This window comes from Danio rerio, chromosome 16 (assembly GCF_052040795.2).
Source record: "Danio rerio strain M-AB ecotype USA chromosome 16, GRCz13ab, whole genome shotgun sequence".
NCBI lineage: Eukaryota > Metazoa > Chordata > Actinopteri > Cypriniformes > Danionidae > Danio > Danio rerio.
The window spans coordinates 21,167,610-21,194,658 of NC_141036.1; the positions used below are offsets into that span (position 1 = coordinate 21,167,610).

General features: G+C 39.5%; 1 protein-coding gene across 9 annotated transcripts in view; it reads right to left on the minus strand.

Annotated features, from left to right (window-relative positions):
* Positions 1 to 27,049, minus strand: part of fhod3b (formin homology 2 domain containing 3b) — a 339,130-nt gene that overhangs the window by 13,651 nt on the left and 298,430 nt on the right. For all 9 annotated transcript variants that reach the window (XR_015511250.1, XM_087286868.1, XM_087286867.1 and 6 more), the window contains 7 exons: positions 26,541 to 27,032; positions 23,850 to 24,763; positions 17,410 to 17,568; positions 16,146 to 16,328; positions 13,897 to 14,016; positions 2,803 to 2,964; positions 1,826 to 2,016 (listed from right to left, as the gene is read on the minus strand). Coding sequence is in view for 8 of the 9 variants with exons in the window: in XM_087286868.1 (XP_087142994.1) it covers positions 1,826 to 2,016; positions 2,803 to 2,964; positions 13,897 to 14,016; positions 16,146 to 16,328; positions 17,410 to 17,568; positions 23,850 to 24,763; positions 26,541 to 27,032 (2,221 nt within the window). In the remaining variant the exon portion in view is untranslated. The remainder of the gene's footprint in view (positions 1 to 1,825; positions 2,017 to 2,802; positions 2,965 to 13,896; positions 14,017 to 16,145; positions 16,329 to 17,409; positions 17,569 to 23,849; positions 24,764 to 26,540; positions 27,033 to 27,049) is intronic.

The window sequence follows — 27,049 nt, forward strand, 5'->3', positions numbered from 1 at the left end:
CACAAAAGTAGAATAAAGAAAGCCAGTATAATAGGAAAATTGTGCCTTGACCTAGTTTAAATTAGTCTGTTGCAAATTTGCTGATTCAAGATGAAAATCTGCTGCTATGTCATTTCATGTGTTGTAGATTGCTGGGATAAATGCACATTCATGACATTCTTAAACAGACTACAGGATCTTTCACATAATTAATGATGCAAATAAAACATTATGTGAGTCAATCAGATGAGTAAAATAATGGCCCTTTTGCCCACCAATCTGATAACTCTCACTGAGCTGGAAGCCAGAGAACCCAGAGGAAACCCACACGAACACGGAGAACATGCAAACTCCACACAGATATGCCAACTGGCCCAGCCAGGATTCAAACCAGCGACCTTCTTGCTGTGAGGCGACAGTGCTAACCATTAAGCCACCATGCTGCCTGTTTTATTATTATTATTTTTTCATCTACGTTGTCTTTTTATCCCTTATATGGAAATCTCAAATGCTCATATTTGAGCATTTTTAAAATTTAAAAGTTGTCCCCTCAAAAAAACAAGACTTGAATTGTGTTGGTTTGGCTCATTTTAAATAAGTAGTTTGAACAAACAGCATTTTTTTGGGCGTTATACATTTGAATACGTACATATTTTAATTCTGTCACATCACAGCAAGAAGGTCAGTGGATCGAGTTCCAGCTGTGTTGAGTTTGCATGTTTTTCCCTGTTCACGTGGGTTTCCTACAGGTGTTTCGCCCCCCACAATACAAAGACATGTGCTATAGGTCAATTAAATAAAGTAAACTGGCCATAGTGTATGAGAGTGTATGTTTAAATGAAAATGTATGGTTGTTTCCTAGTTCTGGGTTGCAACTGAAAGGACATCGGCTGTGTAAAACATATGCTGGAATAGTTGCCACTTAATTTCGCTGTGGTGAACCCTGATAAATACAGGTAAGGGACTAAGCCAAAAGGAAATTAATAAATAGTATTTTTAATTCTAATGGTTGATAAAATATAATGTAAACAAAGTGACTGTGAATACAGTAATTCACAAGGATCACTAGGATTAATCTCAGACTGATTGCTAGCCTTCTCTAAAGAGGTTAAATCTCTCTAGGAATTTAATTTAGCCTGCTTTTGTGCAAAAATTCCACCAGGATTGCTTAAAATGGAATTAACTTGCTAACAAAGGTTCGGCAGCAGGACCATGCCTCACTTTGCCTTCTTAATCTACTCCCTAAAACATATTTAAGGCAGACCAGCTCTCTAGCACTGTTTCTCTCGTTTTCTTGAACACACCCTCCCTCCCTCTATTTCCTTGCCTCCCATTAACAATCCTATATACCTCTCTCCCCTCCTAGGTTGAATTGGGGAGTCCAATCACTCTACCAAAATATTACAGAAATGGTACCCTTTCTGAGTCTCTGGGCATCATCGTAGTACGTCCAATCAATCAACAGTACCAACCTGTTCACTGTTTATCCTCCTACTTCCTTCCCCCTTCATCCCACTGTTCTCTTATCATCCCTACATCACTACAATAAAGTCTGTCTCAAAGTGTGGAATGGTCCATGCTGGTGACATCTTAGCTTAGCTGTTATCTTGCTTTTGTGCAAAACCTGTCTGCTCATCAAAACTGTAAATGCAACAAAAAACAAAGCAAAACACATCAACATTTTTTTTAAATGATAATAACTGAAAGTATAAACTATTATATCTGGTTCTAAATCTAGTAAAACACTTTTAATGTCACATTCTGCATACTTTATGTTAGATCTCAAGTGTATTTTTTATAAACAAAGATTGGATTTGTAAAACTAATGAGATTTTGTAAAAAGCACCTGTTTATGATACGACGATGGACAATTTTAAGGATGATAATTCTTCCTGCACAGTCTTTGAGGAAGTCGGACATTCGCTGTTTAAGGGCTGGTTTAATCTCGTGTTTTGAGATGACCTTCAGGTGGTCCCAGGATGCTTTGCAGCGCCGTTCCATTTGACACAGGTTTTCCTGAAGCTGATCAAAGTCAACCTGGGAAAGACAAAACAATTAGTAATTAACATCTCAGGACCAGTCATTTGCTCTTTGGCATTGTTTGTACACTGGAGTCTGACATAATGAAAATCTGGAACTTAATATTTATTTTAATCTGTTTTGAAACATTTTAAAATATTTTTTTTCTTATTTTTTCTAGGTAATTAATTTAATTAGCAAACTTTATAAGCAAATTTATAAGCAAAATAATCTTGTTCTGGTTTACATTGATGCACAGCATTCTCTTAGAAACTTTCAGTTGAACATTTTATTCAAATAAATACAAAGATAATATATTTTATAATAAAAAAGGATATTGTTTAAATGATAATAATAATAATTAATGCATTAGTTTGGACATGCATCAAGTAACACATTAAGAATAAGCAATTTTATTTTTGTTAATTATTTGTTATCAGTATTCTTTTTGTACAACAATAATTGTTTAATTATTTCAATAATTAATTAGTGAATGCAAACAGTGCCATTAAGAATAATTAGAAGTGTTTTGGTTGGTTCATGTTACTTAATGATAATTAATGTAGTCAACTAATGATGACAAATAAAACCAGGAATTAAAATGACCATGAAAACAGTATAAAAAATGTTCAATTAAACTTTTAGACTTTTAGATTTATTTTTTATTACTATATTATCTACTGTTTAGATGTTGTTGTTTTATTGATAGCAGTGCTTTCATCTCATTTTCTTGTCTTCTCCTAACCATGTTAATTTAAAAAAAGGGTTCTTGCATACAGGATGTGTTAAGATAATTTCCTTTACCTTAGCAGAGCGAGTAATGGCTCCAATCTCAGAGTAAAGATCTGTGCTCTCCGGAAACTTCTCCACAACAATCGAGCAGACATGATGCAGTAGAGACTGTTTGTGAACCGTGTCCTTCACTTCAGGAACTTTCTCTAGATAACTCAACTCAAAGCCTTTAGCCTGAAAATAAATAAATAAATAAATAAATAAATAAATTTAAGTAATTAAAGAAGTAATTAATTAATATATATATATATATATATATATATATATATATATATATATATATATATATATATATATATATATATATATATATATATATATATATATATATTATATAAATATAAATGTTTGATGTGTGTTTGGCATGCATGTGTATCGAACACACCGTTTATTTATTTTTTAACTACTGCACATGCATTTGAATTTTATCTCCATTTTAATAAATTGCTTCTTAAATGCCAAACTTAATCTATTAATCACAAGAAAAAACTGGACTCTTGTGTGATGCGAGTCAAATCTTTCAAATTCTGTTAATTTTATCAATAAGTTCTATATATGAGTGGAGTATTGACATTTATGTTGCATCATTGTATAAATGCCTCAGTTAAAATGTCAGCACAACACAAGTGAATGTGATCATACAAACTTCTTTACTTCTATTTATAACACCAATAAAACATAAAACATTATCTGGTTTCAAACATGAAAAAGGCTTGTAAACTATATGTCATACAGCATTAATATTTCCTCATGCAAGTCATTCAGGGCTCTATTTTGATGAGCAGGTGCAAAGTCCAAAGCGCAGGGGCTTACAAGCAGTAAGGGCTTGTCAGAATCCACTTTTGCTATTTTAAGGTTGGAAAAATTGACTTTGCGCAGTGGCGCATGATCTAACAGGGTTGAGCATATTCTCTCAACCCTGTTATAGGTTGTTATAGGTGTGTTTTGAGAATAAATCAACCAGAGTATCATCTCCCATTCCCTTTAAGAGCCAGTTGCGTTGCGCCATGGCGCATTTGCTATTTACATGGCGGCCTTTGTGCGTGGAAAAACTGAATGCTTTACTAGAGAGAAAAGAGTTAAACGGAGCATCTACTGCGCGAGAATGAGAGATGAGCCTTCTCATTCTTTACTTTCAAAGTGTTGTACACACAGACGTCTATACCTATACATAATTAATTTAGTTTATTAAGCGCAAATATTTGTTTCAAAACTATTTCTAAACTCAGTTCTAATTTCCAGCAAACAAATAAATAAACAATAATAATAATAATAATGAAGTGTGTTAACAAAACTGAGTTATTTCCAAATAGACATGCTGTGCCCCATATGGTATAAAACCTGACAGGTGGGCAAATCTAGGCTTGTTTTTAATGAAAAAATATATAAATATGCAATATGCATATAATAAATAAAACAGCTAATATTAATAACATTATACAAAAGCAAATTGTCATGAATGAACTGAAAAAGCCCCCGAGATGAAGGCATGAAGGCAGTGGTTTTTATATTTATGTAGGGTACAAAAAAAATGTAATATTTTAATCCTTTAATTTGTAAAGTTATTTGCGTATTGCTGTTCATCCTGTGTGTATTAAGCAATGTTTAAGCGACGCGCACAACTAGCATGCTTTGCGCTGGACTTTAGACCTCCTCTTCGCTGGTCTATTGAACAGTTTATTTTAGTTTTTCAAAATAGCAACGTGCCAGCAATGTGCGTTAACCCGCCTCCTTTTTTATACCAGATGCCTATGGGCGCACAAATGAGTGTAAATGCATTTGCTATTTAACAGTGTGCAGCAAAACATTAGCTGAAACTAGCAAACTAGCACCGAGCTGAAACTTGCAAACAACAATAGCATCGCACCTTGCGCTGCATTCCACCGGGTGTATGATAGGTCCCTCAGTCTCCATAGTTTAATTCACTGTATTTTATTTCACCTGTTAATGATGTCTGAAAGTAGCAGTATGTGATGAATGCACTATCAATTCAAATGTATGTGCAGAAGACATTACAGAAGTTGAAAAAAAGGATAATGTATACTTTAATTGCTTTGTGTGATCCTTAATAATATGAGCTATAAAAAGTACTTTTTACTGAGGGTTCAAAAAAATCTGAAGGGTTAAAAAATCTAAGGGTGCTAAAAAAAAAACCAAAAAACTAAAAAAAAAACTAAATGATGTTTAAAGTTGTCTAAATCAGTGCTTAGCATGTACCTGTACATTGCTGGTCAATTTTATTATTTATTTTTTTGTTATAAAAAGTTTTATATATTTACAGTAGAACATTTACTAAATGTCTTTATGGGCCCTAATCATTACTTGAAATTCCAATGCTATTTTTTCAAAAAAAAAAAAAAAAAAAAAAAAAAAAAAATAACAACATAATTTTGGCCTACACAATGCAACCCCCATGCAAAAATGGACTGAATTTGTGGTCCAGTGTATCTGTCTGTGTGTGTGTGTCTGTGTGTGTGTGTGTCTGTGTGTGTGTGTGTGTGTGTGTGTGTGTGTATGTGTGTGTGTGTATACAGTTGAAACCAAGCACCAGGCACATTACCATTTAAAACAAAGTCAGAATTTAATGTGACTTAACTTTTTCTCTTTAAGGAGAGTTAGGATTATCAAATTTGTTTCTGTTATGCTTAATAGCAGAATAATGAGAAAGATATTTTTTGAGAAATTGTTTTTCTCGAAAGTCAAGTTTAAATACAGTAAGATTATTATACCTCTGAAAAAGCTCAGATGATAGTGTCAAGGTTTTGAAAGTTTCTGTCTGGCTAATTGACAACATTTGAGTAAATTGGAAACACAACTGTAGAATAGTATTCAAGGAACACACTACTTCCTTGTGTGACAAATGGAAAAAAAACAACAAGCCTGAATAAAAAAAAAAAAAAAGACAGATTACAATTTTTTTAAATTACACTGGGAAAAAAGAGTAATTTTTGGAGACATGTCCTGTGGTCTGATGGAACTAAGATTGAACTGTTTGGTAATAATGACCAGCGTTACATTTAGTTAGGACAAAGGGGACAGCTTACAAGCCAAGTACCACCAATCAACTGTGAAGTATGGGGGTGGCAGCATCACACTGTGGGGCTGTTTTGCTGCAGGAGGGACTGGTCTACTTTACAGCATAGATGGCATCATGAAGAAAAAACATTATAAAGAAATACTGAAGCAACATCTCAAGACATCAGCCAGGAAATTAAAACTTGGCCACAAATGGGTCTTCCAAACAGACCATGACCCCAAGCATACTGCCAGATTAGTTAAAATTGGCTTTAAGGACAACATAGTGAATGTTTGGAGTGGCCATCACAAAGCCCTGAATTCAATCCTATAGAAAGTTTGTGGGCAGAGTTGAAAAAGCTTGTGCAAGCAAGACAGCCTACAATTCTGACTCAGTTACACTAATTCTGTCAGGAGGAATGGGCCTTCAAACAATTGTGTGAAGTTTGTGGAAGGATACCCAAAACATCTGGGCAAAGTTATACAGTTTAAAAGCAAAGCTAAAATTCCAGGGAAATGTATGTAAACTTTTGATTGTCTAGAAATTAATAAAAAAAAAATCTTAAAAACATTGTCTTATTATTCTGGCATCTAGCAAACGTAAATCATTTAGATATTCTAACGGACCTAAAATAAACTTCTGGTTTCAACTGTGTGTGTGTGTGTGTGTGTGTATATATATATATATATATATATATATATATATATATATATATATATATATATATATATATATATATATATATATATATATATATATATATATATATATATATATATATCAAAGTATTTTGGCTTCCCTGTAAAATATAATGATGATACAAAATGTTGTGGTGGGACCTAAATGCTTTCTTAGGATATTAATTAAAGGCGTTTTCTGTCACTGTTTGTTTAGCTTGCATCAATGCATTCACTATAAAGCTGCACAATTAAAGATCGTAATCTCAATTCAAAACCACGCAACATCAATGATAAAAGATAATGATCTGTATATGTTTATTAATCCTTCAAAGCGCTGCATTCAAATCTGCGTTTGAGTGAGAGAGATTTAGTTTTTACACTTTTTCAGTTAGTTACAAACAATTAAATAACACAGAAGTTCTGGGGAGCAGTTTATAGTTCAGATATAAACTCTGATATTCATGGTAAAGAATAAAACCACTGGTTAATAGAACTTGATGCTGGTGATGTTGGTTGCAATTACATTGTGTAAGCAATGGGTGGTTAATCATCAAGGGCCCTATCACCCACCCGGCACAATGTGGCGCAAGGCGCAACGCAATTGTTGTTTGCTAGTTTCAGCTTGGCACAAGAGTCGTTTTGACATTTTGCATCACGCTGTTTAAATAGCAAATGCATTTGCGCTCATATGTGCGCCCATAGACGTTCTGGTCTAAAAAGGGAGGCGTGTTGAGGTGTATTGATGGTGCGTTGCTATTTTGAGAAACTACAATAGATTTTTCAATAGACCAGAGCAAAGCCAGTCTATTGTCCAGCGCAGAGCGCGTTAGTTGTGCACCTCGCTTACACACTGCTTAATACACACAAGATGTAAAGCAAAACGCAAATATCTTTACACATGAAAAATAATTAAAATATTTAAGGATATATATATAGGATATAATGAAAATATATATAGGGTATAAATATAAAGAATTAAAATATTAAAAAACATTATTTTCTAGCCTACATAAATATAAAAAACTAAATTACTAACTAAATAAAAAAAATTTAAAAACTAAATTAAATATAAAATACTAAATTAATTATTTATAGGGTAATTGATGTCTGTGCGTAGAAGATTTCCCTATCCATGAGAGCGAAAGTGAAAGTTAATAATTTTTCTCTCATTCTCGCGTTGTAGATGCTCTGTTTAACTGTTTTCTTGCTAGTGAAATGCTCAGTTCCCCTTCGGTTGGGGAACTCCAGTGCTATAGGTGGATTTGATCTAGAAAATCCACGTATGGGAGGATTCGGTTCAGAAGCCTCTTGTCTGAAAGAGTATTGAACGGGCCAATAAATTGCGTCTGGTGCGTCTGGCGTCACAGGTGTGCTTCATTGCCAATTATCCTAGCATATGAGCACACCTGGAGCGAGCAAACGCCATCTTTTTTGGTTCAGAGACTTTTTTGATACGCGGCGGCAGACGGTCGAGCTGGGATTTCCCTTGCCTGCCATTTCTTTGGGTCCGGTCCTCCAGAGCGGTGCGTATAGTTGCAACTTTCCTAAAACAGCAACACAGTCGTGCAGCACGTCCTTTTCAGGATGGCGCTCCGACTGTGCGTTTCTGGTTGCGGGGGTTTCCTGGCTCCGGATGATGGACACGATTACTGCATCACATGTTTGGGGGTCCAGCATGTTAATGTGGTGCTCGGGGGCGGTTCATGTCGTTATTGCGATGCCATGACCATTGCGCAGTTGAGATCGCAGCTAACTTTTGTAAGAAAGCGAGCCACCCCAGTCGCCTCCTGCTCCGCCTAAGGGCTCGCGGACCTCCCGCTTCTCCAAGCGCTCCATCCAAGCTTCGGGTACTGGGAGTGATCTGTCTAACCAGATGGTAGCTCTCACGCTCGCTGACATCGGAGACCAGATGTCCTCCGCAGCATCAGAGGGTGGGCTTTCACTGTCCGACGATGATTCAGACCCGCTCGCCCCCTCTGGGCAAGCGAGCGCCGTCAAAACGAATCCTGAAGCGGACATGTTAGCCGTGCTTTCCCGGGCTGCTTCGGGCGTAGGGTTGGAGATGGTTCATCTCCCAGCTCCGCGGCCAGCCTTCGAAGCCTCTCATCCCCTCTTCCCTGAGGTGCACAGTAGGCTCACTCAGTCTTGGAGGGCACCTTTCTCTGCCCTCGCTGCGTGTCCCTCCGCCTTCACCACCCTTGAAGGTGGAGCTGCCAGGGGGTAATCTTTGTCCGTGTGGCGCCCCTACTTGGCGCGGTCCGCCCCGTCTCCCGTCCAAAAAGCCTGTAGGTTATCTTCCTCCCTCGGAGCTAGAGCTTACAAGGCTGCGGGCCAGGCTGCTTCCGCCTTGCATGCAATGGCCACCTATCAGCGCTATCAAGCGCAGGCGCTGGCCAAGCTGTATGAGGGTGGGTCTAACCCAGGCTTGTTAACAAGCTGCGCACCGCAACAGACTATGCTCTCCAGACTACTAAGTCTGCCGTGTGTGCGCTGGGGAAGACGATGTCCACACTTGTGGTCCAGGAACGCCCCCTCTGGCTAAACCTGGCTGATATGTGCGATGTTGACAAAGTTCGCTTTATTGACACGCCCATATCCTAGGCTGGCCTGTTCGGCGTCAGATGCCCATATTCCAACGGTACTTTTCAGTGCCACCAAAATTTCAATGAAAGAGCACTTTTCCCCTTCCCCAGATGTGACAGCTCGAACCCTGCCAGTCTGGGACGCGCCGCTTCCCAGCTCGCAGGGTTTACATGCTGCTGGGGGACGGTCTCCTTTCCCCCAGCCCTCGAGCCCCTTCTCCGGAGTCAGGGTGCAGAGCCAGAGCTCTCTCTTCCAGCTCTTCCGCGGAACCCTCGCGCTTCCCGGATCAGCACACCCGCTCTGCGCTGCCCCACCACTGGTACGTCAGCGGTTGTAGCGATGACGCCATTAGCGAGGGCTCTGCCTGCCTGGTCCCACCACTGGTACGTCAGTGGTTGTAGCGATGACGCCATTAGCGAGGGCTCTGCCTGCCTGGTCAGCGCGGGCCAGCCCTTCATGGTGGCTCATACACACAATCAGCCTCGGCTATGCGATTCAGTTCGCGAAACGGCCCCTCAAGATCACGGGCGGGTATTTCGCCAGGGTCAACCCCCTGTCCGCCCCTGTCTTGCGAGAGGAGATGCGAAGGGTGCAATCAAGCCGGTCCCTCCAGCCGTGATGGAGAGCGGGTTTTACAGCCCGTACTTCATCGTACCCAAAAAGAGCGGTGGGTCACGGCCAATCCTAGATCTGCATGCTTTGAACCGCTGTCTACACAAGCTGCCGTTCAGAATGCTTACGCAGAAGCGCATCCTCCGATGCGTTTATCCTCAGGATTGGTTTGCAGCCATAGACCTGAAGGACGTGTATTTTCATGTCTCCATTCTTCCACACCACCGCCAGTTTCTGCGGTTTGCGTTCTAAGGTCGAGTGTGGGAATACAAGGTCCTCCCCTTCGGGCTCTCTCTGTCTCCGCGGGTCTTTACCAAACTCGCAGAGGGTGCCTCAGCGCCCCTTCGGCTCGCGGGCATCCACATACTCAATTATCTCGACGACTGTATGATTTTATTCAATTGACTATGCACCTTCGCCTGTTGGGGTTGCAGGCCAACCGAGAAAAGAGCAACTCGCCCCGGTGCAGAGGATCTCTTTTCTCGGGATGGAGCTGGACTCGGTCACCATGGTAGCGCGCCTCTCCGGAGAGCGCGCTCGCCTGTTGCTGAACTGTCTGAGGGAGCTCGACAGCAAAATAGTGGTCCCACTGAAATACTTTCAGAGGCTCCAGGGGCATATGGCATCCGCTGTGGCTGTTACGCCGCTCGGATTGCTCCATATGAGACCACTTCAGCACTGGCTTCTAGATCGAGTCCCACGCACATGGCATGCGGGCACACACTGAGTCTCTGTTACTGCGCTGTGTCGCCGCACCCTCTGCCCTTGGAACGACCCCTCGTTCCTGCAGGCCGGTGTGCCTCTGGGACAGGCGTCCAGTCATGTTGTTGTCTCAACAGATGCTTCCAACACGGGCTGGGGAGCCGTGTGTCGTGGGCATGCAGCTGCTGTCCTATGGAAAGGTGCCCAGCTGTATTTGGCATATCAATCGCCTAGAGCTGTTGGCAGTTTTCCTCGATCTCCACCGCTTTTTTCTGGTGTTGGAGCAGCAACACGTGCTGGTCAGGACGGACAATACGGCGGCGGCAGCATATATCAACCACATGAGGGGTATGCGCTCTCGCCTCATATCTCAGCTCGCCCGCCGTCTGCTCACCCGTGGCTGAAATCGCAGCGTGCCATTTACATCCCAGGTATGCTCAACCATGCAGCCGATGCGCTCTCACGGCAGCAAATTCACTTTGGAGAATGAAGACTCCACCCCGATTCTGTCCAGCTGATATGGGCGCGATTCGGGGAGGCCCAGATCGATCTGTTTGCTTCCCCCAAAAACGCTCATTGACAGTTGTTCTTTTCCCTGACCGAGGGCTCTCTCGGCACAGATGCACTGGCCCACAGCTGGCCTCGGGGCATACGCAAGTATGTGTTTCCCCCAGTGAGCCTGCTCGCGCAGTTATTGTGCAAGGTCAGGGAGGATGAGGAGCAGGTTCTGCTAGTTGCGCCCCTCCGGCCCAACCGGACTTGGATATAAGAGCTTTCCCTTCTCGCGACGGCCCTCCCCTGGCGGATCCCTTTGAGAGAGGACCTACTCTCTCAGGGACAGGGCTCCATCTGGCACCCTCGCCCCGATCTCTGGAACCTCCACGTGTGGTCCATAGAAGCGAGAAAGACTTAGGTAGCCTACCATCTGCGGGGGTTGATACCATCACTCAGGCTAGAGCCCCCTCCACGAGGTGCGCCTACACCCTGAATTGGAGTCTATTCACTGAATAGAGAGATTCTCGCAGAGAAGACCCCCGAACTTGCCAGATCAGTTTTGTGCTCTCTTTCCTTCAAGAGAAGCTGAAGAGCAGGCTGTTGCCCTCCACTCTCAAGGTTTACGTGGCCGCCATCTACGCTTATCTTGACGCGGTAGCTGGAGACACTGTGGGTAAACACAACCGCATCATCCGGTTCCTCAGAGGCGTGTCCCCCGGGAGTGCGTGCGCACTCCACTCGGAGCGTTGCATCCTCTTGGGCGCATGCACGCGGCGCCTCTTTAAAAGACATCTGTAGAGCTGCGGGCTGGGCGACACCCAACACATTTGATAGGTTTTACAATCTGCGAGTGGAGCCCGTTTCCTCAAGGGTATTAGGAAACCCTTGGTGAATAAGGAAACAACTCGGTGGGGTGTTGTAACACGCTTGCGGTGTCTTTTTTCCCTAACACGGAGAGATGTGCACCTCCATGTCTGTCAGTAAAGTTCCCCGTTTGGTGAGCCCTGCAGATTCCTCCGTGGCCCCCAGCACTGATTCAGCGGAGGAGTCACTTGCTGGCCCACTACGTTGTAGGTCTGCCCGCTGGTCAGCCCGCGTTTTGGGTATAGGTGCCGGCTGTGTGCGATCCCCACTAGGCGATCCCATATTTCTTTTCCGCCACGGTTCAGTCCCCACTCTTGGGTGGACCCATGCCTTCCCTATCCGCTAACCACCTTCTTATGCACACTCCCCCTTTTAGGGCTAGTCCATATTTATTTCCATTTTGTCTCCCCCATTGGGTGCGGATGGTCTCCGTAGCGTCCTCCCTACCGGGATTGCATGCTTCCCAACGTACTGTCGTATTTCCTAGAATTATCTAGATGCTAGCGACTCCCAAAAAAATATACCTATTCCGTAAAACTTCCTTTGAAGTGGGGATAAGTTAGGGCCAAGGGCACGTTGGAGGACCGCGCCTTCCATTATTTGGGTACGTCACGCTTGCTTGACTGCCCTATCATCGGAGGGGTTGGTAAGGTGCAGTCATTATGGCGTTTTCCATAGTCTACCATACGTGGATTTTCTAGATCAAATCCACTTATAGCACTGGAGTTCCCCAACCGAAGGGGAACGTTCAAGGCTACAGAAGTAACCCTTCGTTCCCTGAGGAGGGGAACGGAAGTGCTATATTCCATTGCTATAATGACTGTCCCTTAGCTGTTAAAAGTCTCTTCAGCTTAAAAGGATGGCGTTTGCTCGCTTCAGGTGTGGTTATATGCTGGGATAATTGGCAATGAAGCACACCTGCGCAAGCTTACGCTGCCAATTCATTGGCCCGTTCAATACTCTTTCAGACAAGCGGCTTCTGAACCGAATCCTCCCATACGTGGATTTTCTAGATCAAATCCACCTATAGCACTTCCTTAGGATTACTTCTGTAACCTTGAACGTTTTTCCACTTACACTTACTTTACGTCATGTAAATAGCAAATGCACTATGGTGCGACGCAACTGACTCTTGAAGCGAATGGGAGATGAGTGTTTTGAGATTACTTTATTCTCAAAACACCCTTTTAGACCATGCACCACTGCGCAAAGTAGATTTTTCCATCCTTTTATTAGGAAAAGTGAATTTTGACACGCCCTTACTGCGTTTGCGCCCTGCGCTTTGCACTTTGTGCATGGACCATCAAAACAGAGCCCCAAAATTATGTCACTAATAGGTTTTCAAAATGGATCCACTTATAATGAAACATGTGTATGTAAATTAAACATTTCATGTGTAAATTGCCAAATCATTAATTAAATAAATATGATATGTTGTTCAAGATGTTAGATTGAAAAGCAATTGACGTTTGTCTCCTCCCTTTTTTCTGATTCGAAAAATAGTCCAATCTGTGACTCTAAAAACTGTAGTGTGACATATATATACACACATACACACACACAAAATAAAAGTACAGCCATGAGATAAATCTTACTGGAAAAGCATGGAAGCTTCATATCAGATAAATCTAAATGTCTAAATATGTGCAGATGAAATGACCTTTGGTGAGGAAAATCACATGCACCTTGAGAGCATTAGTCACTGGATCTGGTCCATCCTCAAATCATTTCCTAAAAAAGGGCTTATTTTGATGTTATTCTGATGCAGTTTAGTTGATTAGCATCAGTTGCATTAAGATAAGAGCACTTTGAACATGTGCAGCGTCTATGCGCAGCTCCCATGATGATTCTGGCCAATGCTTCATTAACACATGCTACACAAAATCTCAATCCTGACCACAGGTCCACAGGGCATGGCACAGTTGCAGAATGGAGAAATCCCCACAGACGTGACATGACTTTCTCTCACTTTGTTCTGCTGCCCATGTTCAATGGTTTACGGTAACAAATGAAATTTCATGCCAAACTCACCACCTTATCAGGTTTATCTCCTTCAGTCTTTTTATCGTGATTGAGATCTAAGTGAATTCGGCAGACAGACAGATGGAGATGGAGAGATTAGAGCTTGAAAGAAGAGACTTTTCTGGCACTCACATTGGTCCCATTGAGAAAGTTGCCAATAGCTAGCAGAGTCGAAAGGATAGAGCGTAACGTTTTATTCTTTTCTAATTGGTCCATGCCCTCTTTTAGGTCCTGTAGTGGTTCTGCTACTTCCTAAAGGAGAGAGATAGGCAGAATGGATTAGAAATAGTCTCTAGAAAAGAAATTATGTATGCAAACTCAACTTTAAATGCTGTGCCAACAACGTAGTAAAACTATTCACCATACAATAAAAAACCCCATCCTCTTAACATTGATTTAAAACAAATAATAAATAATAAACCACGAGCTAGGACTTATGCTGGTATATTATAGATCATTTGATATATATTTTTATAATGCTGTAAGCTTTATTTAACAATAATGATGATATACACAATTGTGTTTTCTTCTTTTAAAAGAAATGTGTACTTTTATTGAACAAGGACATGATGATATGTTTAAAAGTGACACTAATAAGAAAATATATATTTAAAAAATTCTACAGTTCCTTTTAACTTTACATCTATTAAAGATTCCTAAAAATGTGGCTGAGCATGTCATATGAACTATGTTTGATTGGAAAATCTTAATGATGCATGACTGCATGGTTAAGTTTTATTTTATTAGTTGCAATTAGCATTGATCTATCAGAACAGACCTTTAAGGTCACAACCCACTAGTTAAGATTCCTTGCTGACATTGGAGCATAAGAAAGGTTAAACACAATCAACCCCAAATCATCATGATGTCATTTCATTTGCATTAAGCCCCGGTCACACTAAATTTCTATGGATTCCGCAAAAGTCAGTTGTTACCATGCCATTCACACAGAATGCATCTTTGTGTTTAAAAACACAAGATGCAGTGCTTATTTTTTTTTAAAAAGTGGTGGAGGTCAAAGTCCCTACAAGGCAAGTCATTTGTCTTGGTAGCCATCTTTCAAACACCTCTCAATCATGCAAGTGCAGCTCCTATCTCTTTTAACAGGAGAAACATCAAACTCTCTAAAACAGTTTGATAAGCTTACAATTAAAATTCATATTTGGAATCACCAATGAAATTTAATTAAATTTCTTTTCAAAATGTGGAAATCATTTAAAAAGTATTTATTTTTTATGTTGCCCAAGATAACGTGCATGCTCACACAAAGGGAAAGAGTTCACCAACCTGCAACCCCTTTTATGGCTGTTTCTGAAGAATGTGATCAGATGTCATGCTGTTAATCAAACTAAAGTATGAAGCAACCATAAGAATCAATATTTTCCATGTTACATAATATCATCCTCTGAATAATCGGTCTTGTTTTCTGATGCATTTTCAACTTTTCCTGATGTTAAATCTTCCCCCAAAATTACATTGACCTATTTGTTTACAAGTTTGTGGCCATTGTCAGTTGTTTTCATTTGTAGCTGGCTAATTTAAAAGTAAAAGAGATTTCAAGCCTTTTGTGTATATGTTTCTCGACATATGTCTATAAGGCAAGTATTCACTAAGATTTCTGTGTTTGCTGACCGCAGCTTACATAACAGTGAAGCTGCACAAACTACTGTAAAGAACACACATTTGGACTTAGCCCCACATCCAGAGAATCGTCAGTCTACTGCAATTAATGATTGGCTCCTTCACTAGACGGAACTTATTTTGCTACAGGGTCTGTTCCTTCTTCCCCATTTCAATCTGTACTAGTGATGTGTCTGTATTGTATTGTCTTTGGCTGCATCAGAAATACTATTTAACTAGGTTACTCGTACACTTGAAAACAAAATACCATGTGGTTTTATAATCTGTAATAAAAATTATTCTTTACTGATCTCATTATTTTAAATGAGTAATTGGTTCCACCATTCAAATGCAAACCACAAGACTGTAACCACTCGAACAAATTTGTAAAATAAAAAATACATTGTGATTATAAATATGATTATTTAGAAATTTAGAAGATGATAATGTGTTACACATGAGTTATTGAGTTTTTTGGTATCGCACATACATATAAAAACATAAAAACAGCATATTGAAATTGGGAAAATAAGATGTTCTGTGTGAATAGCTCCCAATGCTGCAATACTGTAGATTTAAAGATTACATTGCTTTAATTCAGCTTAGACGAAATTATCAAACTTGGAATGCAAAATAATTTCACTTCCACTTGTTTTTCAGGTCTCTAGCATTCAAACATGTATTAATGGAGGTCAAAGGAATGAAAAGTGCATGTATAGAGTGACTAGCCCTTCAGAGGAGAATCAGAACACATGGCTGACCTTCTCTAAAGCATCATAGTCCATCTTAAAGGCCCAGAGTTGCAGGCGGGCGGACAGCTCACTGATGGAGGACAAAATGAGGAGGAACTGCTCTGCGCTGCCCAGCGGAGTGTCGGGGTTCGCCAGCTGGGCCTCCTGAATCTTCTGTGTCTCCTCCTCCGTAGGAATCATGGTGAGGATTTTCTATGAAAGAGCACGAGACCCAGCAGGGAGTGTTAGTATCACTGTCAGAAACCATTGTATATGGAGCATCACCTCTAGAAAGGCATTTGCTCCATGAATCATCTTCGTGTTGATGAATAACAACACCTAGAGAGACAACTGCACAAAAATGTATAAAATGCTGACTATTTTATGGGCTAGGGGAAACCTCATAACTGAATAGTGAAGCAAAAAGGTAATTATGTGGTAAAAATGTGTCGGTGAGAAAGCATCGCTCTCTGCAGAGATGAAAAGGATGAAGAGAAACACTCTAATTCATTTCTTATGACGAAAGATTAAATTAAAGCTTTTATAACAAAATAGGAGCTCCATTATTCATGTGTTGATATTGAAACATTTACCTCAGATCTTTATCATAGGCTGCAACGGCCTAAATAAAGCTTTTGGTTAACGTTTAATCTTTGAGATGAATTATATGGTCGCTGTCAAAAATGCTTCAGTTTGCAGGAAACCCACATAATAGTTTCAGCTGCCAGCCAAACCAGCTTGCTAAACATTAGTTTTAAGTGTAAAAATCTATTGGTTTTGCGGAAATCCAAAGTAAACGTAAATGCACTCAGGGCAGAGAGGTCAAGGTATTTTGGACAGTTTTGACTAGATGCATTAGTTTGCCAACACAACTACAATCGGTATGTCTCTGTCTTGTTGAACACAGTTGTAGAAAGCCATGCATTTTGTGGTAAAAAAGTGCTTTCATGTAGCAGTCTGTGGATGATCATAAATGCCTGAATGATTGATGTAACAAGAGAGAGAAAGAGAAGGAGAGGGAGAAAGCGAGCCGTAGAGAGGTTCAAGGAGTATGAGACTCATGTGGACTCAAAACAAGGTTAGTATTAAGTACAGATGTGTTTTCTGCATTGTAACCAGTCTGGCGTTCTCACAATTAAAGTACAACCATGCATTGTACTAGCTTTATAACTTCAATGTATGTATTGAGTTTTATTGTAGCTTTTCTTAATAATTTCATCATTTGCTTCATTATTTCTAGTGAGTTTTCATAATTTGCAAAAAGGAATGTGATTGTAAAGCAGTGCAGGATTACCTCTATGCCCTCTTTGCTCAAGGCGTACTCATCAAAGTTGAGGATGGCTGTTTTGATGGTGCGAGGAGGCGGCAGGACCGTCAGGCCAATGTTGATAGCATTACTTCTTTTGGAATCCAGAATGATGATCTCCTGACGCTTACCATCTGCTGCTGTTTTCTGAAATCACATATATGAACAGATTAATCATCAGAATTATTCACACTGATTATCAAGAGGCTGAGGTTTGCTGTTTATATTCAATAGACAAAATACAACTGTATTTTCTTATCATTAATAGTGTTTTTATTTCTGTTCAGTACAGGGTTTTATGTGTGAAAATAATTTTCTATAACCAAATTAACTCCGAGGTGGCACAGTGGCTCAGTGTTTAGCAAGTTCATGCTGGTTTGAGCCCTGGCTGGGTCAGTTGAAATTTCTGTGTGGAGTTTGCATGTTCTCCCTGTGTTCGTTTGGGTTTCCTCCAGATGATCCAGTTTCCCCCACAGTCCAAACACATGCGCTATTGGTGAATTGAATAAACTAAATTGACCGTAGTGTATGTGAAAGTGTATGGGTGTTTCCTACTGGGTTGCAGCTGGAAGGGATTCCGCTGCATAAAACATTTGCTGGATAGTTTGGTGGTTTATTTCACCGTGGCGACCCCTGATAAATAAAGGGACTAAATCGAAGGAAAAAAAAATTAACGAAATTAACTTCTAAAAATTCACTGTGTACTAAACCAAAAGAGTTCAATGTAGTATAAGTATAACCAAAAATAATGTTTAGTTATTAGTAATGTATTTAAATGCATTAATCACAAAATGTCTCTCTTCTTGACTTGGGTGTTGACTCATTCGTGACAACAAGTCCAAAATATTCATTTTAATAGGTCCTTACCGTTGATTGATTTATAAGCTTAAGCCTGGATAACAAATTTAAGGATGTTTATAGTAGCATGAACATCATATGCTGGATACTTTACTAGCACAATGTATTAAAAGTACAGATGCAAAAGCCTCTCAGTATTGTCTACATTTTTAGTTTAATATGAAAATTTACTCAGGCTACTTCACTTTAAAGGCAATGAAGAACCTTTTCATAACCAAAAGAATTAAACAACTCAACCTACACACTGGAGAAAATTGTATATAATTTACAATGGTTTAGATAAAACAAAAAGCCACTAAATATTGTATAAAAAAACTATTATTAATAATTTACATGTCAAACATTAAGGGTTCTATTTTAACAATTCAGGTGCAAAGTCGGATGTGCAAGGTGCAAAAGCATTAAGGGCGTATCTGAATTCAATTTTGCTATTTTTAGGGATGAAAAAATAGGCTCTGTGCCGCAGCACATGGTGTAACAATTATGAGCTTTTTTTCTTAATGAGTTATGGGTTTGTTTTGAGACTAAACCATTCACATGTCTCATCTCCCATTTCCTTTTAGAATCAGTTGCGTCGCCCCATGGTGCATTTTCTATTTACATGGTGGACTTTGTAAGTGGAAAAACTGAATGCTTTACTAGAGAGAAAAGAGTTAAACAGAGCATCTGCAGTGCGAGAATGAGAGATAAGCTTCCTCCAATCGGCCTTTACTTTCACTTTCATTTTCTCTCTTTCGTGGATAAGAAAACATGTTGTACGCACAGAAATCCATTAGCCTACATAATAATTTAGTTTGTTAAGAGCAAAGATTTGTTTCAAAACTATTTCTAAATTTAGTTTTAATTTCCAGCAAACAATTAAATGAACAATAATAACGAAGTGTGGCAGGTGGACAAATCTAAGCTTGTTTTTAATAAAACAATTATAAATATGCATATAATAAATATTACTGCTAATAATAATATTATACAAAAGTAAATTGTCATGAATAAACTAAAAAAGCCTCCCAAGATGAAGAAGGCATGGAGGTAGTCTTTTTTATATTCATGTAGAAAGTAATAATTATTGCAATAATTTCACTATTTAATTCTTTTTAATTTGTAAAGATATTTACCTATTGCTGTACATCCTGTGTGTATTAAGCAATGTGTAAGCGTTTAAGGCATATAACTAACGCCCTCTGCGTTGGACTTTAGACATGCTTTGAGCTGGTCTATTGTGCAGTCTGTTTTAGTTCCTCAAAATAGGAATGCGCCAGCAATGCGCCTTAACACACCTCCTTTTTAGACCAGAAACCTATGAGCGCACATATGAGCACAAATGCATTTGCTAATTAAACAGCATGGCACAAAACGTGAAAATGACCATTGTGTCAAGCTGAGACTAGCAAATATCATTTGCGTCGTGCCTTGCACCACATTGCACCAGGTGTATGATAGGGCCCTAAGTGTTTACAGTTTCTATGCTCTTTTATTTATAAATTTTTTTTTCATTGTTATAGGTATTTATGTAACATATTTATATAGCATTATTTCTTTTTCTTTACAGCTTAGTCCCTTTATTAATCAGGGGTCGAACCAACGACCAGTGATGCCCGATATGACATTATTTTTTTTCATATTGGGAAAGACTTTACAGTACGAGACATGTAGTTAATGTATTTACTAACAGGAAAAATACATATGTTACAGTATTTATTAATCTTTGGTAATGTTAGTTAATGAAAATACAGTTGTTCAATCTTTATTTATGCTATTACATTTCGATCTTTATCAATTAAATATTGTTTTGTCACATAATGCTTTGTTGGTCTGACCCTGTGATTGAAAAAAACCAGTAAGTAATAGTAATAGTAAGTAAAAGCAATACTTGTATTGGGCATGGATGCATTAAAACAATCAACAATGAGAATAAAACATTTTTCATTATTGTTAAAAATATATATATATATATACACACACACACACACACACACACACACACACACACACACACACACACACACACACACACACACACACACACACACATATATATATATATATATATATATATATATATATATATATATATATATATATATATATACTTTAATTTAGCTAATATTCCTGACAATATAACGATTACGCACCACTGTTTTCAACACTAATAATAATAAGAAAGGATTCTAGTTCCCACAGTGAAGCTGCTTCAACCATTGCGATACACATCTACTCTCACACACCCAATATGAAATCTGGATTCTCAGCCTGTTCTAACTGACCACTAAACTGAATAGGAAAGGCATTTCTTTAATGTGGATAATTACCTCAAAAATGGCTTCCTGAGATATGAACACGAAGCTGGGATGTGTTTAGTGTTTACTTGCTGAAAAGGCACGCAAGCACCTGAAGGCTATTTTTGTGACTTTGATGAAGAATATTTCTGGAGGAGCAGAGCCACGATGGTCCTCTGCCTGCTGCAAATAATGGGAATTGAGAAAAAAAGAAAGGGAGAACGAGCCGAAAATGAAAAACAGCTGGGAAAGGTTGCTCAGAGCAGAGAGGAGAGAAAACCCCATGCAGGCCACATTTCTGAGACACCAACTAAGAGTGAACGAGCCAAAATCCATGATAGACCTTCATCTTAAAAAAAACATCAATTCATCTTCAGTGCATGGTGAACACACAACGGTCATTCTGTTTAGTCATAGATTTATCTATGGACATGAAAAAAAGAGTTGAAAGAAGTATGTTATACAACGTGGAATGATAGCGTTCACCACACATACAAACTCTGGGATCTGCACAACAGGCTGCTCTGATTAGGTTGGTAATGTTTCAGATAAGCTTGACTTGAGTTTGTTCAGAGTGACAGCAGGTTTCATGCATCTCAGAAAGCACTTTGATGAAGCTTTTAGGTAATACAAGAATCCATTACAGCCAATCAAGCAGCCCATTACCATCGTGACCTACGTTCTGCAGGGCTCCTCTAAACACATGCAATCATGTAGAGAGAGAGAGAGAGAGAGAGTTGTTTGCAGGCCGGTGGAAGGTGTCAGAATTCATACCATGTGTTCAAGAAGCTTGGAGAAAAGCTGGGATAAAAAAAGCTTTAGAAAGGACCAAAGTAACTTAATAACAGCTTTGCTTTTGATTCACATGTGCTGACTAAAGCCAGGTAAAAATAAAGTAGAACAATAAAATATGTATATATTTTTTTTACAATATAAACTTTGCCACTTTTATGCTAGGCTGTTGCTTGCCAGATCTAGACAAGGTCTACTTTTAAGGATGCCAGAACAATAGACCAATAAAAGAAAGAAAAACAGAAAAAATGTGTGCATGTAGTTTGTTGTGGATAAGACATAAATAGCAGGTAAAATGTTAATTAAAAAAAAAAGCTTCTTAAAAAAATAATTACATTTAAATCGACTGATCAATAATTGAATTTCATTTCTATGAATCCATTTGTTGTGATGCCCTTATTTATGTTAAAACTGGATCATATTGTTGGAATAATTCATTTTTCATGAGTTAAAAATTTCATGACTTAGAAATTGCTTGATAATAATAGCAGGTTTGGCATGCTGTCCCGGGAGAGTAACTAGCCGCATTTCCACTGTCGGGCCAGTGCGAGCCAGGGCTTTTATCAGGCCGGGAGGTTTAGTAGTGAGGCCAGAATAATGACGCGTTTCCACTGTCAGACTAGTAGCTCGCAGCGCGTCACACAAACCCTGCCCCCAGAACATCCCCCTAATCGAACGTCACACAACCTGTCCACTTCAGTGGGAATCAGGCAGATAAAGCACACCCCTCGCATCATCACGAAACGAGTAAAATGAAGACAACCGAAACAAACACATTGCACGTTACTGTACAGCATTATATGTCTATACGCACATGCCTGTGTGATCTCATTCATTAAATATATTTACTCGCTGACCAACTGTTGGCATCGTGCATCGAATGGTCTCGCCACTAACAGAGGGACCCAACGTAGTGAGCGCATCCATCCATAATATAAAAGCACAGAAATTCACCATTAATAACTTGGTAGAAAATGTATTTTATAACATCCAGATTTAGATGGATGACAGAAAAAAGGGAGCCTGCTTTTACTCACCCCAAAAATGTTCTGTTTGCACAATTTGATTAATTTCATCGAATCCAAATACATTATATTTTTTTTTTAAACCTTCTCTGGTGTTTATTGTTTTTAGAAAATATCTAAAATCTTTTTTTTTTCAGATAGGCCTTTATAAAATGTAAGTTTAATATGGCTTTAAAATGATTTGATTTTTGTAATGTATATGCCTATATTGTTACTGCTAGCTTTTGTTTGTTTTATATTGGTTTATTCATTTTATGCAATTTTATTATATCCGATATTTGTAATTCTTTTAATTATTTCAATATAGCTTAGGCTATTTTATCGAGATATGACACTAATAATTTGAATCTACAAAAGTAGACAGATAATTTGTAAATTTTTGATGTCTTTCTGTTGTATTCCTAGTGTATTATCTCCAAAAAAAAAAAAAAACAGAATAAAGCCGCTCACGGCATCAACAGAGCTGCAGGGAGCACTCTTTTGCTTGGTCTCACATTCACATACAGGCACCTAAACGTGCACAAACACACCTTTTAAACTAAAAAAAAAAAGAAAAACTCTCGAAAACCTTTACTGTCTGCTATCTTTTATAAGGTGCAAAGATTATAATGCATTATTTAATGAGGACGCAGCAAAGAATGTCACTTATAAATTAAAACTTTTTTAATGCAACAGCCTTACATTTAAAAGAGAAACATAAGGGCGATCATAAGCAAAAAGACCCCAGCCTATAAGGCTAGAAGTGGCCACCCCTGGAAGTGACAGTGGAAATGCGACTGGCCTTGGGTTGCTCGCTTTAGGCGCGACAGTAGAAACACAGCTAATGAGCATGTAATGGGGTCCAAGATTAGGTAGCTCTTAAGAGCTCCCCCTGATAAAAGATGAAAAGGTGAGATGGGGTAAAACCAGCTTGGCTGTTAGGCTGGGGGATGACCAGCTTAAACCAGCTTGACCAGCCTAGCAGGCTGGGAGCCCAGCCAAAACCAGCTATGTCCAGCTTAAACCAGGCTGGTCAAGCTGGTCTTTGCTGGATTTAGCTGGTCATTTTCCAGCCTGACCAGCTAAGACCAGGCTAGAAATGGCTGGAAACCAGCCTGGAAGTGGCCAAAACCCCTCTAAAACCAGCCTAGTCACCCAGCTAAAACCAGTCAACCAGCCTAGGCTGGTTTAAGCTGGATTTTTTTAGCAGGGATAAACCTAGATATGATCTTGTTTTTAATATTGTCCTGTACCAGACTTTGTTCAGCAAATATGGAAAGTTAAAAAACAAGAATGTTTCTTTGTTAGGTATATCAGTACTAGTTATGCTATACTAGTTATACTAGTTATGAATGACATTCCATTTTAGATAAGACCTCTAAAATGACTGATGCCCCCCTGCTTGGTTTCATTTTTTCCAAGTCTATTAGCACACATTTTCCAATCCACAAGTGAAAATTTTAAGTGCAAGAAGACAGTAAAAATCTTTTATTGATACCTTTGTAACTGGCAGCTCCTTAGATTTCGTCTCAAAGAGGTTTTCCAATTTGGCTGTGTCCAGTTTGATGGGATCCAGTTTGGACCAGAGTGACTCCTTGCATCTCTTGTGGTTGGTGTACTGCCAGTCAATCGGTCTCACCTCATTCCAGAATAGCCTGATGGTCTTCTTCTTCTTTTGGAAGAGCGGTGGTTCTCCTCGACTAAGCTGAGGAGATCCCAATTGTGCTGGAGGTTTTGACGCCAAAAAGGGTGGTGGAGGGGGCATCATCATGCCAGGGACTGGGGGAGGCAGAGGGCATCCAAATAAAGGTGGCGGGGGAGGAAGGTTGGGCAAGCAGGGCGGTGGTGGAGGAGGTGGAGTGAGGTCACCTGACCCAATCATGTTCCCCACGTCCAAAATATCCACATCGTCCTCCTCTCCCAAGTCTGTGAAATCCAGCTCTTTGATACGAAGCTCCCGTGGCGTTGCCATTAGCTGGTCCCATATGTGGTCCGACTCCTTTTTTGGGGGTGCTGGTGATGGAGCAGGTGGAGGCTTTTCCTGTGTGTGCTGCTTTTCCTTCCCACAATTCTCCAAGTCATGAGGTGATAACATGCCTTTGACCAAATCTCCAAATTTCTCAGCTACAGCCCGCACGCTGCCCTGGTTTTCCAGATGCTCCACTTCCAGTTTCTTCAAGTTGTCCTCACATGTCTGCCGATGTGATTCCAGAGTGGAAATTCGGCTAGCAAGGCTTGTCACAGTAGAGTCCTGACCTGAACATTTCTCATTTTCGTTCTCCTTTTCTTTCTCATCTTCCTCTCCTTCCATGTTTTGGGCATACAGCATGTCCAGCATGAAACGTTTGCTGTTAAGAACTTTGTTGCACTGATCGTTGTTGTCTGCTGTATTTATACAGTCTGCCCATTGACCTAAGAGTCCAAATTGTAAGAAAATTTCAAGAATTAGTGGAATTTTTACACACACCTCTTCACAAACATGCCATAGCCTAGCACTAATAAGAAAAAAAAGCTTGAGATATACTGTAACCAATGTGTACTTACAACACAAACACTATTTATTGTGTTTGTGTTGTATTGCCCAACATTTTTGGTGTCATTGAGGTGGGATTTGGGTAAGATTAGTGGCAGTTTGGTCATTACGGGTAGGTTTAAGGCTGGGTTAAGGTATAAAGAATGGCTCAACAGTGTAATTATACATGCAATTACAGAAATCTATTACAATAAACAATACAATATTACAAACAAAATTACTTTTTAACTTTGGAGATCTCTTAGGCTCAATCCCAATTCTACCTCTTAGCCCTTCCCTTTACCCCTACCCCTTGTTTTGCTCGTTCATGTGAAGGGGTAAGGGCATACCAAATCACTTTATCTTGAAGGCGTAGGGCTAAGTGGAAGGGCTAGATAGCCCTTGAAAGAGAGACTTTTCAGGACTACACTCGAAACAAAGGCACAAGACAATTTCACAGAATACACTAATCGCAATGGCTGCATAGCTCCACCCGGAAACACAAATTAGTATTTTTTGTCATTATTACAATTTTTTTGATAAACAAGCATATGTTCTAATACAGGGGTGTCAAACTCAATTCCTGGAGGGCCGAAGCCCTGCACAGTTTAGTTCCAACCCTGCTCCAACACGCTTACCTGTAGGTTTCAAACAAGCCTGAAGGACTCAATTAGTTTGATCGGGTGTGTTTAATTAGGGTTAGAACTAAACTGTGCAGAGCTGCGGCTCTTTTGGAACTGAGTTTGACACCTGTTCTAATACATTCATATCGGCGTTTGTGTTTTATCGTCATGCTTAAAAAAAAAAAAATTTCAAAAACTTAAATAAAAACCTACATATATATACACATATATATATATATACATATATATATATATATATATATATATATATATATATATATATATATATATATATATATATATATATATATATATATATATATATATATAAAATCCCCAATAATAACTCCTGTACAGCAGTCCCACAACATAATGATACTCGATGACACTCAAATACCCTGTCAGAAAAGTCTATTGGCTGAGATGTCTGGTAAATTGTTAATGTTGTTACATTAATGAATTTGGTCACAGTGTAAACGCACAGTACAGCTACAAGCTTATTGCCACACTAGATCGTTATGATAACATGATATCGTTGCCCTCAGTGATTTTATGAAGATAAATACAAAAAAATAAAGCAACTGGAATAACTACAGCTGTGGCGATCATCTGATCTCATATGAAGCAAGAGATCGCAATGACATATGATGACATGTGCAGGCGCTGTAGTGCTGTCGCTTTTCTTAGCGGTAAATTTTTAAGCCCTTCCCCTTCACACTCTGTTTGTAGGGCTAAGGGGACTGGAAGGGTTAGGGGTACAAAATAGAATTGGGATTGGGCCTTAGTATCCCTTTTTGCTTGCCACAAAAGTAAAATCATGAACAAAAAAACACCAAATCACAGATGATCAAAATCTATAGTGTTTCAAACTTATATATCACGTTTTATACAATTGTTTAATGGTTTTGTTTGTATTTTTCTATATACAACAAAGCTAAACATAGATCCATCGCAGATAATAAATATATGGCAGGTGAAATCTTCATTTTGGTCCATTAGCAGACTCTCTGTTGAACTCATACTATAATATTTGAGATTTCTGTGTAGTTCTCACCTGAGTTGCTGTCACTGACATGTTTCTCCTCTCTTTCTTCTCTCTCCAGAGTGCTGCTGGCTGAAGAGATGCTGGAGGCAGAGCAGTTATCTTTCTCATTCAGTTCTTCATTCTGCTTCTCCTTTTCACTTAGGATGGCACTCTCCTCTACTTCTCTATCCAACGTCTTCTCCCTCTCACAGTCTTCTGCACCCGTCACATTAGTCTCATCCTCAAAGTTTCCTTCTGGTTCTTCCTTCTTTTCATCTTGCACTTCACCCACCACTGTTTCCTCACACTCCTCTGCTTCAGCATCCTCTTTTTTCTCCCCTTTCTCTGTTCTTTCTGGTTCAGAGTTTGTTGGAGATAGAGATAGAATGATGTCGGATGGGTCGACAGGTCTCTGTTGCTCCTCTGGTTGCGATGGGGACACTGGTGGAGATGCAGAGGGAGGTTCTGATAAAGAACGCACAACTGCTGTCTGCACCGTACAACTTTTCTCAGTCACAGTTCCTGAAAATCACATACAA